Consider the following 12,370-nt stretch of genomic DNA (forward strand, 5'->3'; position numbering starts at 1 on the left):
ACTTCATGTGAGCAGATAGTTGATGCCAGGGAAATGCTCTGAATGGAGCCTCCAGGTGTATGCTAATAGGAATAACAAAACATTCAGGATGTTTTTGTCATAGAAGAGGTGCAGCTTCCCCAGCAGGCTCTAGGGCCCGGTGCAGCTGAGTCAGGAGGATACCTGTCCCTAGGCAGGTGGAGGTTGGAGTCGAAGGAGAGGCAGCCCTGGGCTTCAGACATCTTGAGTCTTCTCTCCAACACTTGGGAGTTTATTTGGATTATTGAACTCTTCTAACTTTGTTGGTTTCCAACTTGAGACTGCTTTTTGAGAGGAAAACAAGATGTCAAGGAAAAGTGTTCCAGGCTGCTTCTCTAGAATGATATGGAAAAAACATTTTTTCAAAGAAACCTGCTGCCGATGTGCTGCTCCAGACACTGAAATCCAAAATGAAGAGATGGAGAAGAGAGGAAAAGTGAAGAAAAGAAAGAAGAAAAATGAAAATAAACGAGTGATCATCTCCAATTTGCCCTTTGGGAGTAAGAAGCAGAAGGAAAATCCAAACAGATACTATGACTCCAATAAAATTAAGACCACAAAGTATACCATCTTGACTTTCTTCCCTAAAAATATCTATGAGCAGTTTCACCGCTTTGCCAATATTTATTTTGTGGTCATTGCACTGCTGAATTTTGTGCCAGTGGTGAATGCTTTCCAACCAGAAGTCTCTGTGATCCCAATTTGTGTTATAATGGCCATTACAGCCATTAAAGATGCTTGGGAGGATTTTCGACGGTATAAATTAGACAAAGAAATCAATCATATGGGATGCTACATTTACAGCAGGTGAGTTTCATACAGCTTTTATTACAAAACAAGTTGGCTTGAGACTCAATGGTGAGTCTTTTTGTTTAAAATAATTAATAATTAACTGCTGGAAAATCACAATGATTAAGTGAAACAGGAAAAAGTCATAGTGACTATATATGACCTGGTATTTGTTCTGATACAGAGAAAGATACTTCTTTTTTTGTTTAAATCTCATTTTCAGACTGGGAAGGTAAGTTTGAATTTCATGGTATTGGTGTGGCTATCGCCTCTTAAGCATGGAGTGCAGTGAAAACAGGTGCTTAAATAGCTATAAGCACCCAGATTTCTAAGGAATTTTCAAGGGGATTTAATTCTGTCGGTAGCACAGAACAAGATCTGTCATGGGACCTATTTACATGCTTAGATGCCAAGAAACCTCTTAAAAATGTAGCTCTTTGAACTACGTTTAGCTTTATACTCTACACTGTAGACTAGCTTTCAGTTGTATTTCTTTTACTAGGTTGCATGTAAAATAACACTGTAAAAATGCAGGTTAAAAATGGGAGATGGTAGTATATGCCTCTGTTCAGTCATCTCTAAATGAATTAACTACATGTGTCTGTGCTCACTTCTTCAAAATGTTTCATGACCTCTTGCTTTTAGGACTTTCAGAAGTTTGAAAATTATGTTTTATTCTATCAAAACTGTTCTCTCAGCAAAGTAGAAAATAACTTCTTTCTGTTAAAATATCACATCTGGGAGTCAGAAGAGCAAAAGTTTCCATCTCCATGAATGTTGCCTGTCATCCCTCAAATTAATCAACAGTGCTTTATATAACGTACGCTTTCACAAGCAAGATCTTGCAGAACTCTGGCTTTTATCACACAGTGCTGTCATTTCTGTTTGTTTCTCTTGCATGTGTTTGTCAGGTTTTTATTTTTATATCCTGCTGGTTAAACAGGAAAACAATGGATTTGCTTGTTTGGGGGCTAAACTTATTCCCACATATAAATAATGAATTGTCAAAACCAAAATCGCGCTACTCTCCTTGCCAACTTGTCTGAAAAAGCAGACATTTTACAAGTTTCTAAATACTGTTCATTTAAGATTTCTTATCTTCTACCATGAAGACTGTCAAAAACTGTAGCTCTTTGGGTGGGGTGGCAAAATTGTCTCTTCTGCCTATCTTTGAGACTGCAATCTAGTAGGATTTTTTAATCTTTTCAATGTTGTGTTAACCCATGAGGCAATAGACTATTTGTTAACACTTGCTAAAACCAGTATGAAAGAGAATAGGTGGTGCAGTAGGCACTAATGAATGAATCCACATAGGAATCTTATTTATTTCCTCTTTACGTAAAGCAACCATGTTAATTTATATCTGAAAGCCTTTTACCATGGGAACATGAGAAGCGGGGAATAAAACTGACTTTGTATGAGAGAAATGTCCATCATGGAATTACAACATACATACAGATCCAGATTCAAGCTATAGCCATGGGTACTTTCTTATGCAGAAACCTGACATAGGTCTATCTTAAAAGTGGTTATCCCATATAAAAAGACTTTGATCTATGAATAAATCTTGTCTAGAATCTTGTCTTTCACCGAAGTTTTATGGCCCAAAAAGGTGCTATAAGAGAAAGGAAAATGAGGAGGGCTTCAGACTATAGCATTCATCCTGTCTGGAAAAATCGTAGGTAATTACAATTGCCATCAGATCAGTAGCTACAGCTTATTATATCATGAATAATTTTAATCAGGCTTCTATAGTGCTTTGGGAAGCTGATATTTCTTGTTCATCTTGCTAACTGTAAAGTCATGGAAGAGTGTGGTCTTTTGATTTTCTTCCTTATGAATCATCTGCTGTAGGTAATTTTTTAACAGAGGTGAAAGCCTTTTTTAAGACACTGCAAATTTTGTTAATCTTGTGGCAGCAAAAAAAAATTCTTTTTAATAGAGCAACTGATCTTCCATCCTAAAATGAAAGATTGCTTAGATTTTAAGAGTTAATCTTGGAGAGTATATTGTCTTTATTTCAGAATTCAGTAACAAGAACTCTGGTTCCTGTTCCAAAAGAAATACAAGGGCAATCTTTTCTAAATGCTGAAAAAAAAAGAGACCAATCTTTTCTAATTGCTGAATGTTCTCCAAAACTTTCTTGAAGACTAGGGGAAATGCAGTAACTTGCTTTCTTTCAACATAGAGCAAGGGAAATTGAATTTAAATAGGCTGCCCTGTAAACACTTTTCTTCTAATTTTCTTCTCACAGAGATCAGCTGGAATGGGAAATCTAGTCTGCTAGTCAAATGAAGGAAAAGACACTTCAAGTAGTGTATTTAAAGAATGTTTAATTGAGAAAATGGGAGACAATTAATAGGCATTACAGTGTCTTGGGGGGGATGCAGTAACTTAGATCTAATGTTTGATTATGGAGTTTTTAATTTCTGACCCAAAACTTTTGGAATCATAATAATTGTATGCAAACTGCTGTCAGAATGAATCGCACAACACCAAAAGAAGAGAACAGAAAATTCAATTCCAGATGGTGCAGACCTATGTTTAATCACCTCCTTTCTCCTGGTGCTCTTTAAAATAGACTTTGTCAGCTTTGAAATTTTCCAAGCAAGGGGTCTTCCATTACTACAAAATGTGATTGTCAAAGCATTTTCTATGATACTATGCTTTATTATCCCTCTTTAATTGCATTCAAATTCCTCAAGTCACCTGGTTTCATGCAACCCTAATTAGTTATTCTTTATCCATACCATTTAATTATAATCTTCAAATATATGTGATTTTTATCATGTTCATTTTGCTACGCCCAGTCACCTTTTAGTCAAGATCTGTATATAGCTCACTCTTTTAATCTTTCTTGTCAGTCAGTCCCTCCTAATCTACTGTGGTTACTTTTCTCTGAACTCTCTCCATTTTATCATTAACTTACTAACAACAGAGGCTGGCACTGAATGTAGTATACAAACCTGTAAGTGAACATCAACCCAACAGTTGCTAAAAGCTATTATTTAGTTTTCTTGAAGCATGTATGGCCTGGATCTGATATACCCCTAGGGTTAAGCTTTAATGGTCTGTAAATACTCAATAGCGACAGACAGTCTGGAAAATTGAACCTATTTTTTTCTCAGTGTTTCAATAGACACTCAGATACAAATGCAAGAACTATGCACAGTTCAAGATGGCACAGCAACACACTTGACTGAATGCACGTACATCAGACAGCAGCAGCCATAAAAACATTAACATTATTTAAGCTATTCACATTGCTTAATTCTAAGCACCTAAACTCAGATATCTGAGACAGTGACTCAGAGAAGCTTAGTTTATATGCTTTGAATCATCCTGTGGAGCTGTCGGATAACTAGGTAAGTCAGCAGGCATACTAAATGAGATAGCCTGATTACTCTTTCAGTAGCAAGTTCCTCTGTGATGCTTTCAGGCCCTGTGGTTTTCAAATAGTTCCTACAAGCATCAATCTCCTCGTCCTCTCTAGGTCAACTGATGTCTGTGATACAAAAAATTCAGGCTGGCCTTTGCTGTAACTCTATCTGCTTAGTGTAAGCTTTTAGACCATTTAAAGATTTCTGCATCAGCACTAACTCTTTGTTAGCCCTAGAGCAGTGATATGGAAATAAGTAAAAAGCAAAGAACTCATCTCTGTGTTGCACAAAGTCAGAAATGCCAACAGCTGAAAAGCTGGAAATGGCTTACGCTAGACTCACTGGTTTGAAAGAGAATTAAAATATATTAGTCGATTGAAGTTTTGTAACTCCGTGTTGTAATTTATCTCTATGGCAGCAATGGAGATCTGCTTGCCTACAGGTTACTGTATATATAGTATACTTTATATTTTCTTAAAATTAGGGAAGCTGGGTAGTGAAGATGAAGGCTGCCTTTCTGTTTCAACCTCCTTCATATGCTCAGATCAGCTGGACCTTCTGAAGGGAGGAGAGACTGCACCTCCCCTGGATGCTCCCCATGTCTGGGAGAGCAACTGGGATTGGCCAGGGATGCGATGACCAACAGAAGTCTGTGGCATCTGCAAGACAGCAGAGAAGGGTAGGGAGCATGCTTGAAAACAGGAATTGACATACTGTCAAATCTCAGAAGTGAAATTAAAAAGACAACTTTTCTCTGGACACAGGAAACATCATATACAGCTCATTCAGCCCAGGCTGAACCTGAAAGTTTGTAGGATAGAAAGCAGGATGAGAGGAAAATACCACCCTGCCAAGGGCACAGTAAGAAAAAAGAGATTTATTGCCAGTGCTTTCATTTAAAGTCTTGTTCAGCAGCAATGAGTATTCACTTGTTAAAGAGTCTTTTCCTTCTGCTTTATTTTTGTTTTCTAACAAAGCATAAATTTATGCTGCTGGAGGCTTTAGCCGATTCATTTTGTACACCAAAACCAAAGAGTTTAAAGCCTATGGCCTGCTTGAAGTCCCACCACATTCCCTCAGGCAAAATTGCAATCAGTTTTTTGGGGCATAGCAATATCAAGGCTTCTACACCTCAGTGGTGCCTTCTCTGAACAGTGCATGAATTTCATCAGCTGGAGGCTGAAGATCTGAAGATCTCCAGCTTTTGCATGGCTGAAGGTGCATTCTTATCACAGCCACAAAGCATGAACTTAGATCAATTGAAACATGAATTATTTCTTATAAAAGTAGCAATATGAGTAAGTTACAATAACTGCAGGATTATTATGTGCTATGATATTATTACAATTCACTATGCATCAGCACTCTCTCTTGCTTAATGTCAAACATGACTATATTGTTCTCTGTGTGGGACTATCACTGGCAGTTGTCATCCTCTGCTCTGTCATCCGTAGAACTTTTGTATCTACTTCAGGTACTATGGAATTTTTGTTCCTAGTTTAACTACAGATACCTGAATTAGCAGTGGGTTTTACTGAAAGCACAAACAGCACCTTCTGTTTATGCAAGGTGAGGCATTCTTCAAGCTTCCAGTGAGCTGAGAAAATGGCCTTAAGAGTACACTCAGGTATGTTATGTCATCATGCAGCTGCTTGAAAGCAGTGGTACCAAATTGTGAAGAAATAATTAAAAAGTTAATTCATCTTATGGTGAGCATGCTGATTGTGTGTTGAAGAAATATGTGACATGCTAAACTGACTAAATGCAAAAGAAAAATGTGACGTTTTCAACACTCAACTGGTCCAGGCAGCAGCACTTGAAAGTCAAAGAGCAGTGAGCTAGCAGTCTTGTCAGTCAGTGTGTATTGCCACAGTGAGGATCCTCAGTCTCTGTGGAAGAAAATCCAGAAATACATTACTAATGCTCCCACTGGTTTAAGTACTCCTTTATCAGAGCTTTCTTCAAGATCTGTTACCTGCCAAGGCATTTAAACTGCTTCACAAAAAAAGTGCAATGGTTTAGCAGACAGCAGCAGAAGCTAACAATTAAAGACAAAGGGCAAATAAATTATAACCTCTGGTTTTGGCTCAGAGACCTGCAGAATCATGACCTCATGGCATTAAGTTCCATCCTAACTCTGAATTTTGAAAGCACCATTAAAAACCGGAGAGAAGCAGGGTTCTACCATGTGACCTCAAGAGCTACAAGGTCATATAAGACAATGACTGTACCAAAAAGCTGATCTAGGCTGTGGCTTCCAGAAATTTGATAAATTAATGGGAGTCCTTAGACACTAATACTAATGATTAGCAGTCATTAAGTGACCTTGGAGTTACCTGTTCATTCCAGCTGGTGCCAGGCAGAATCATAGCAATAGCATTTTGTTAAAGGCAGTATTAAAAAAAAAAAAAATTAGATTTTCCTAAATACAATAATCCATAACTTACAAAATGAACCTAGTAAAGTCTAAGCAAATATGTTTCCAAAATACATTTAGCTTATATTTTATTTTATTTCTTCATTTGGTGCAAGTTATTATAAAATCAAGATAGAGATTAAAAAGGCAAGTTAAATCCAAAACCTTGTATATGGATATATAATACATTTATAAAGTTCTGGTACTTACTTAAAGTTCACATAAACTTGAATTGGTTACAGAAGCTGAATATAGGCTTCTTTTATCATTGAGAGAATAACTTCCTTGTCAGGATGCTACAGACAGTTTTAGCACATAAAAAGATAGGATCTGTTCGTAGCATTAAGGAATTTGGAATGCCAAAATGTTATAATTAAAGATGTATTTTGTTAGAATTTAGAAAAATTTTACTCCTGTTATCTTTAAAAGATGATTACTGCTGTCTTAAGGTAGTATTCAAATCCTGAGAGTTTGGGGCTATGTGGAAAAGCTATAGCTGCTTGCTAATGAGGGTTTGTTACAGGACCAGCATCTGCTAAGTGACATCATTGATGCTGCTGGGCTGATGTCCACGTCACGAAAACAACCTTCCCAGCTACTGTAATGATAACGTGGCAGAAGCCAGGGATGGATTGTTACGGACAATAGAGTACCTTCTCATGCTCAGATAATATCTCTAGCTCAGGAATACTATCAGCCAAGTTGTGCTGTACTCTGACCTGTGGACAGGTTTCAGAGTCAATTCCTTTCCAGTCTAGTGCCTTCCTCAAGTCCTAAATCTGCTCCTTTGTTGTCAGTTTTTCAAAGTTTTATGGCAGTAGCTCCTAACCATGAGATCATAGCCATAAAGCGGTCTTTGAAAACATCTTGTGACATTTCTCCATTTAAAAGCTGGTGTAAAGCATAAAAATGTGTGATTCTACCTGTTGTTTGTGTAGAACTAAGAATCTCAGAACATTAGCATTTTTTATAAAGTAGGTAATGATTGAGGGGGGCCATTTTCAAATATAACATTCTAGAAAATATGATAAAGTACAAACATTGGGTTTTATCTATTTGTGACACTGATACTGATTTTTTCTAAGTATTACAACCTTGTGGTAATTTAGGGGATGAAAGGTAGAGCAAACAATGTCTTTACTTCAAGCTGCAAAGGATCCTGGTATGGAGTTTGCAATAATTCAAGGAAATAAGACTCACTGAACTAATTGGTTGATACAATACTTCTAGATGATAAAGATTTCTGAAGATCTTTCTCTAAGACAATCTAGGACTCAGACATGATATGGAGTGCACATGAAAAATGACTTTTATGTAATCTCCCTGGGGAGCAGAACAATAATTTTTATTTGCTCCCATTCACCATCCATTTTGACCCAGTTTTTGTTTGAGATCTATGTGTATTGAAACCAAGAATGTGAAATGAAATTGTTGACACAAAGTCAATAATTTATTCGTGTTCCCCCCAAATCACCCACAACAGCAGGATTTTTTTATGATCCTTTCTTTCCAGAAATGACTTCATAAAGTCCATTTAGTTCAGGCCGCCTGGTCAGATATGATGAGCCCAATAACAAATTCTGGCAGACTTCACTTTGACTGTTCAAGGCTAACTGCCTCTTTGTGTTGTCATTATCCTCTGATGAAGCATTATTGTGCTACCCATTATCCCAGGATAGCAAGGGAACACTTTTTAAAATGTGCTGTTGATAAATTGACTCGTAAAAGAGACAAGGTACTGAGAAACTTTGCTCTTAAATCTTGTCTTTGACATGTCGCAGTCCTGATGCCACGTGCTATGAGAATCACACCTCAAGCTTTCTACCTATTGAAAATCACCACATCTTGTTTATTTTATTGGATAAATAGGTTTGCCCTTTTTGTATATTTCTCATCAGACCATCTCAGATTTATGAAGCTCCTCTGTTTATTTTGCAGCCAGAGCTTGTGCTATGAACTTTAATCACTGAATAGAAAATGGGCAGTGTTCCCAGTTACAGGAATTGCTAAAAGGAACGGATTCATTTGAAAAATCTTGTTAGGCAACTAGTCCAGTGCTGCTGTGGGGTGCACCAGGCTTCTTATGAAGTACTTTTCTTCCTTTCATCCTTCTCTACAAAGTTGTAGAAAACCTTTGTACTGTAGGAAATTGTTAATCTTACCGCTCCAGCTGAACAGTTCTTTCAGGAAAAGAAAATGCATTTCTTAACCAAATTTGATGCTCGTTGGGATACAGGGAGAGTCTGTTCACCTGAATGCAGGTTTGGGATTCTAGCAATTCCTGAACTCTAGTCCCTGTGCTAAGACTTTTCCTCTGTTCTGAAAGAGGTTATTTGGCTTTTTTGACTCACCATCTCCTCTGTAATTAGTGTATGGGCAGAACCTGAAGCTTTCTGTATAATGTATGTTTCATAGGGAATTATTGAAATGATATTACAAATCTGTGATTTATGTGGATTATTTTTGCTAACCTGGTTTCTTTAGGCTGATGTGGAAGACAGCCAGCTGGGCAAGGCCCTTCTATAGCATTTTATGAGCGGAAAAAAACAGAAGTGTGTTCTATAAACCTCAGAATTGTGCCAGAGTTGATGTACAGAAGTCCTGCAGAAGTCATAGCAAACATTATACGCAAACTATATACACCATCCAAATGTCTAGGATAGCAAGACAAGCCATCTGCTTGCTCTAAACTGCTTCTGTATTCTGATTTTTATGTCTTGAAAAAACAAATTAAGAAGTTCTACCTGGAAAGTGTTTGACATGGAACAGATTCACAGTTACTTAGTTCATTTACTATATTAACATTAGTATCTACTTTGTAAAGCAAATACTCAACATGCACTTGCTTAAATACTTTTCAAATAAAAATTCATCTGGAATTTTTTTTATAATGCACAGCAACATCAAATTAACTTAAACCTCTGTTCTTCAGTGTGGTGTTTTATGTCTTGTTGTTGAGCAAGAGAAAAAAGGACATGCAGATAAGTAGAGTCAGACAAAAGAAGAAAGAAGAATAAAAAATTCGGGAATGAAAAATTAATGTAGGAAGGAAAAATTATTATAAGCATCTCACATCTAGCATTAAAGGGGTTTAAATATTTAGGTGTGGGATGGGGATTCTTTTTTTGAATAAAAAGTGGACACCACTGGGAAATACACAGAATTTAACTGTGTGCATAACCTTTGCAGGAAGCTGTTATTCCATGTTGGTTTGCGTATAAGGATATCAGCCAAGTGCAAGGGTTTGCCTGACAGCATCATTGCTGGCTCCCCTTTACAGAAGACCGGGAAAGTAGGTTAGCAGGAAGTAGCCTTTGGCCTGACTCTGAAGCAATGCTTGGATGTGTGCTTTGAACTGAAGCAAAACACTTCATCTGCTGTATCACTGCTCTCCTCATGATCCAAGCACTTAATTGAAAGACAGTATTCTTCAGGCAATAGATGAGGATGATTAAAAACTTAAACAAAAATGGGACACTGAGTCATTACAAAAAGCCTTTTACTGTCTGTCTGGTAAAGTATCATGAGCATTTTCCCTCTTACAGAGCAAGACATAAGATGATTCAATAATTCATATTGAAAAAATAATTTCTTCTCGAAGAGTTAAATGAACAGGGCCATTGTTGTCCATGCAGTTTTTCCATTAATTAATTTTAAAGCTTATTGTGCGGTTTTCAGTTTGCTTAGATGATTAAGAGCAGCTGAAGGATCAATTATTGGAAATGTAATGTCAAAAAGTTTGCTACTTCCTGAACCATTGAGCACTGCTTCATTGATGAAATAATAATTTGTTTTCCTTGAACCTCATAAGCTCTTTTTCCTTTCTTGTTTTTTTGTTTTTTTTTTTTTTTAATTTAGAAGCTCTTTGTTTCTTACCTTAACTTTTTCATTAAACTTCGGCTCTATTGCATTTTTTTTGCTTAATATTAAGGGGTCGTTTGTCTGCTGTTCTACCTTTTGAAGTTGATTCTGTGCGCTAAGCTCAAGACTTGTAATTACCTTTTGAGAGTTACAAACTGGAAAGACCTGCAGCAAGTGTAGCTGAGATATCAGTTTGCTTCCTTCAGGATCCATATGCTGTTGCTGGAAAGTTTCTGAGAAATAGTCACATAATTATTTTTTATTAATTAATTAATTAATAATTTTTTTTGTGAAATGTTTAAATGTTTGAATAAGGTACTTTTAAACACCTCTTATTCTGAACAACTTTCTATCTTTTGCTGTGGACATTATAGGGCTAATGCTAAAATGAAAGAGAACTTTTATTGTAGTTTAAAGATTTTATTTGAATGTGATATATGGTGAAATGATACTATTAAATACAGCAATATGCCACCACCCCAGTTTGTTTTTTTTAAAGCCCCACTATCCAGGAGGCCTGCCTTCCTGATGTCACTATTCACCCATGACATGTTTTTAATGCAACAGGGAAGAACGTGCTTATGTTGAGAAATGCTGGAAAGATGTCCGAGTGGGGGATTTTGTACAGCTTCAGTGTAACGAGACCATCCCAGCTGATATCCTACTGCTGTACTCCTCTGACCAGAACGGGATCTGTCACTTGGAAACTGCCAACCTCGACGGGGAGACCAACCTTAAACAACGACACGTCGTGATGGGTTTCTCCAGCCAGGTAAGTCTGCTGAAAATGCAGCCGATGCAGTGCAGGGCGGTCTGGGCCCATTTGCACACCAGCTCCAGCCATGAACTGCACCAGTTCTGGTGGTCTGGTTGCGCTGATACAGCTATGAAAGCGTTTTTCTGTTGGAGCTAATGCCCTGTGCAGAAAGCAGCAGTTTGCCCTAGAAGATTTTTGTTTTTCTGACACAGGGATGGCTGTATAAAAAGGAGTATTAGCTCAGAGAGTAGCTGTTTGCAGCAAACTGCATCAGCAGATGCTTAAGCAGCAACACTCAGTACCACGTTTGGGACAGCAGCAAATCTTTCCTATGTATCAGCCATCTGGACCCTCCAGGTTGTCACAGCACAGAGCGCGCCCCACAGCAAAGCCACTACTACCGAGTGAATTATTTCTGCACGGAAATTGGAAGAGAGCTCATGGCCCCCCTTCCAAAGTGGCCATGGACTTCCTTATGGATTTTGCTTCTCTGTTACAGCTGATGTACCATTACTCATTTGCTAGGCAGGCAGGTGTATGGCAGTTCAACTAGGAACTGCTCTAAGGCACACTAAGTTGTAATGAAATAATGGAACCTTTTATAGGAGTATAATTAACAATTGAATAGGGAGTCAAGGTAAATTAAATAAAAGTGATATGTTTGACATCAGTTTGATTGTTAGCAGAGATTCAGTTTTGAGTGCTTAAAATCACTGTATTTTTTTCCATAGGCCATTATCATTTCCTTTTTACAAACACTTTACTGGTATTTTCTCTTTACTCATGTTTGATAAACGTGAAGTAAAGAAGAAAATATGACTTAAGGAGAGTTGTACTTGTTACATATCTTTTCAGCTTTTCAAATAACACAGAACAAGTTTAAGGAGTTGTACCATGTAAAGAGAAATATTTTGTTTTATTGGAATCACTCCAGTAGACAGAAAATCCCAAAACATGGTAGGTAATTCTAGGAATTACATCCACTTATTTAGCCATTAGTAATAGTGCCATTAGGAAGATCTTTCGGGGTTATTGGTGGGTGGGACACAGCTTCCAGTGAGCAACCAGATTTATTAAAGTACACCATTTCCATGACCAGTTGTGGTCAGGTACTGTACTACAGCGTTACTTGCACAATTAAGGGTTTTC

General features: G+C 37.4%; 1 protein-coding gene across 1 annotated transcript in view; it reads left to right on the top strand.

The window, feature by feature from the left end:
* The first annotated feature begins 421 nt into the window (after positions 1-421).
* ATP10B (ATPase phospholipid transporting 10B (putative)) overlaps positions 422-12,370 on the top strand; it is a 50,160-nt gene continuing 38,211 nt past the window's right edge. Inside the window, exons 1-2 of the mRNA XM_074883325.1 lie at positions 422-825; positions 11,032-11,236. Coding sequence (XP_074739426.1) covers positions 437-825; positions 11,032-11,236 — 594 coding nt within the window. The 5' untranslated portion in view covers positions 422-436. The remainder of the gene's footprint in view (positions 826-11,031; positions 11,237-12,370) is intronic.

Source organism: Strix uralensis, chromosome 14 (assembly GCF_047716275.1).
Source record: "Strix uralensis isolate ZFMK-TIS-50842 chromosome 14, bStrUra1, whole genome shotgun sequence".
Lineage (NCBI taxonomy): Eukaryota > Metazoa > Chordata > Aves > Strigiformes > Strigidae > Strix > Strix uralensis.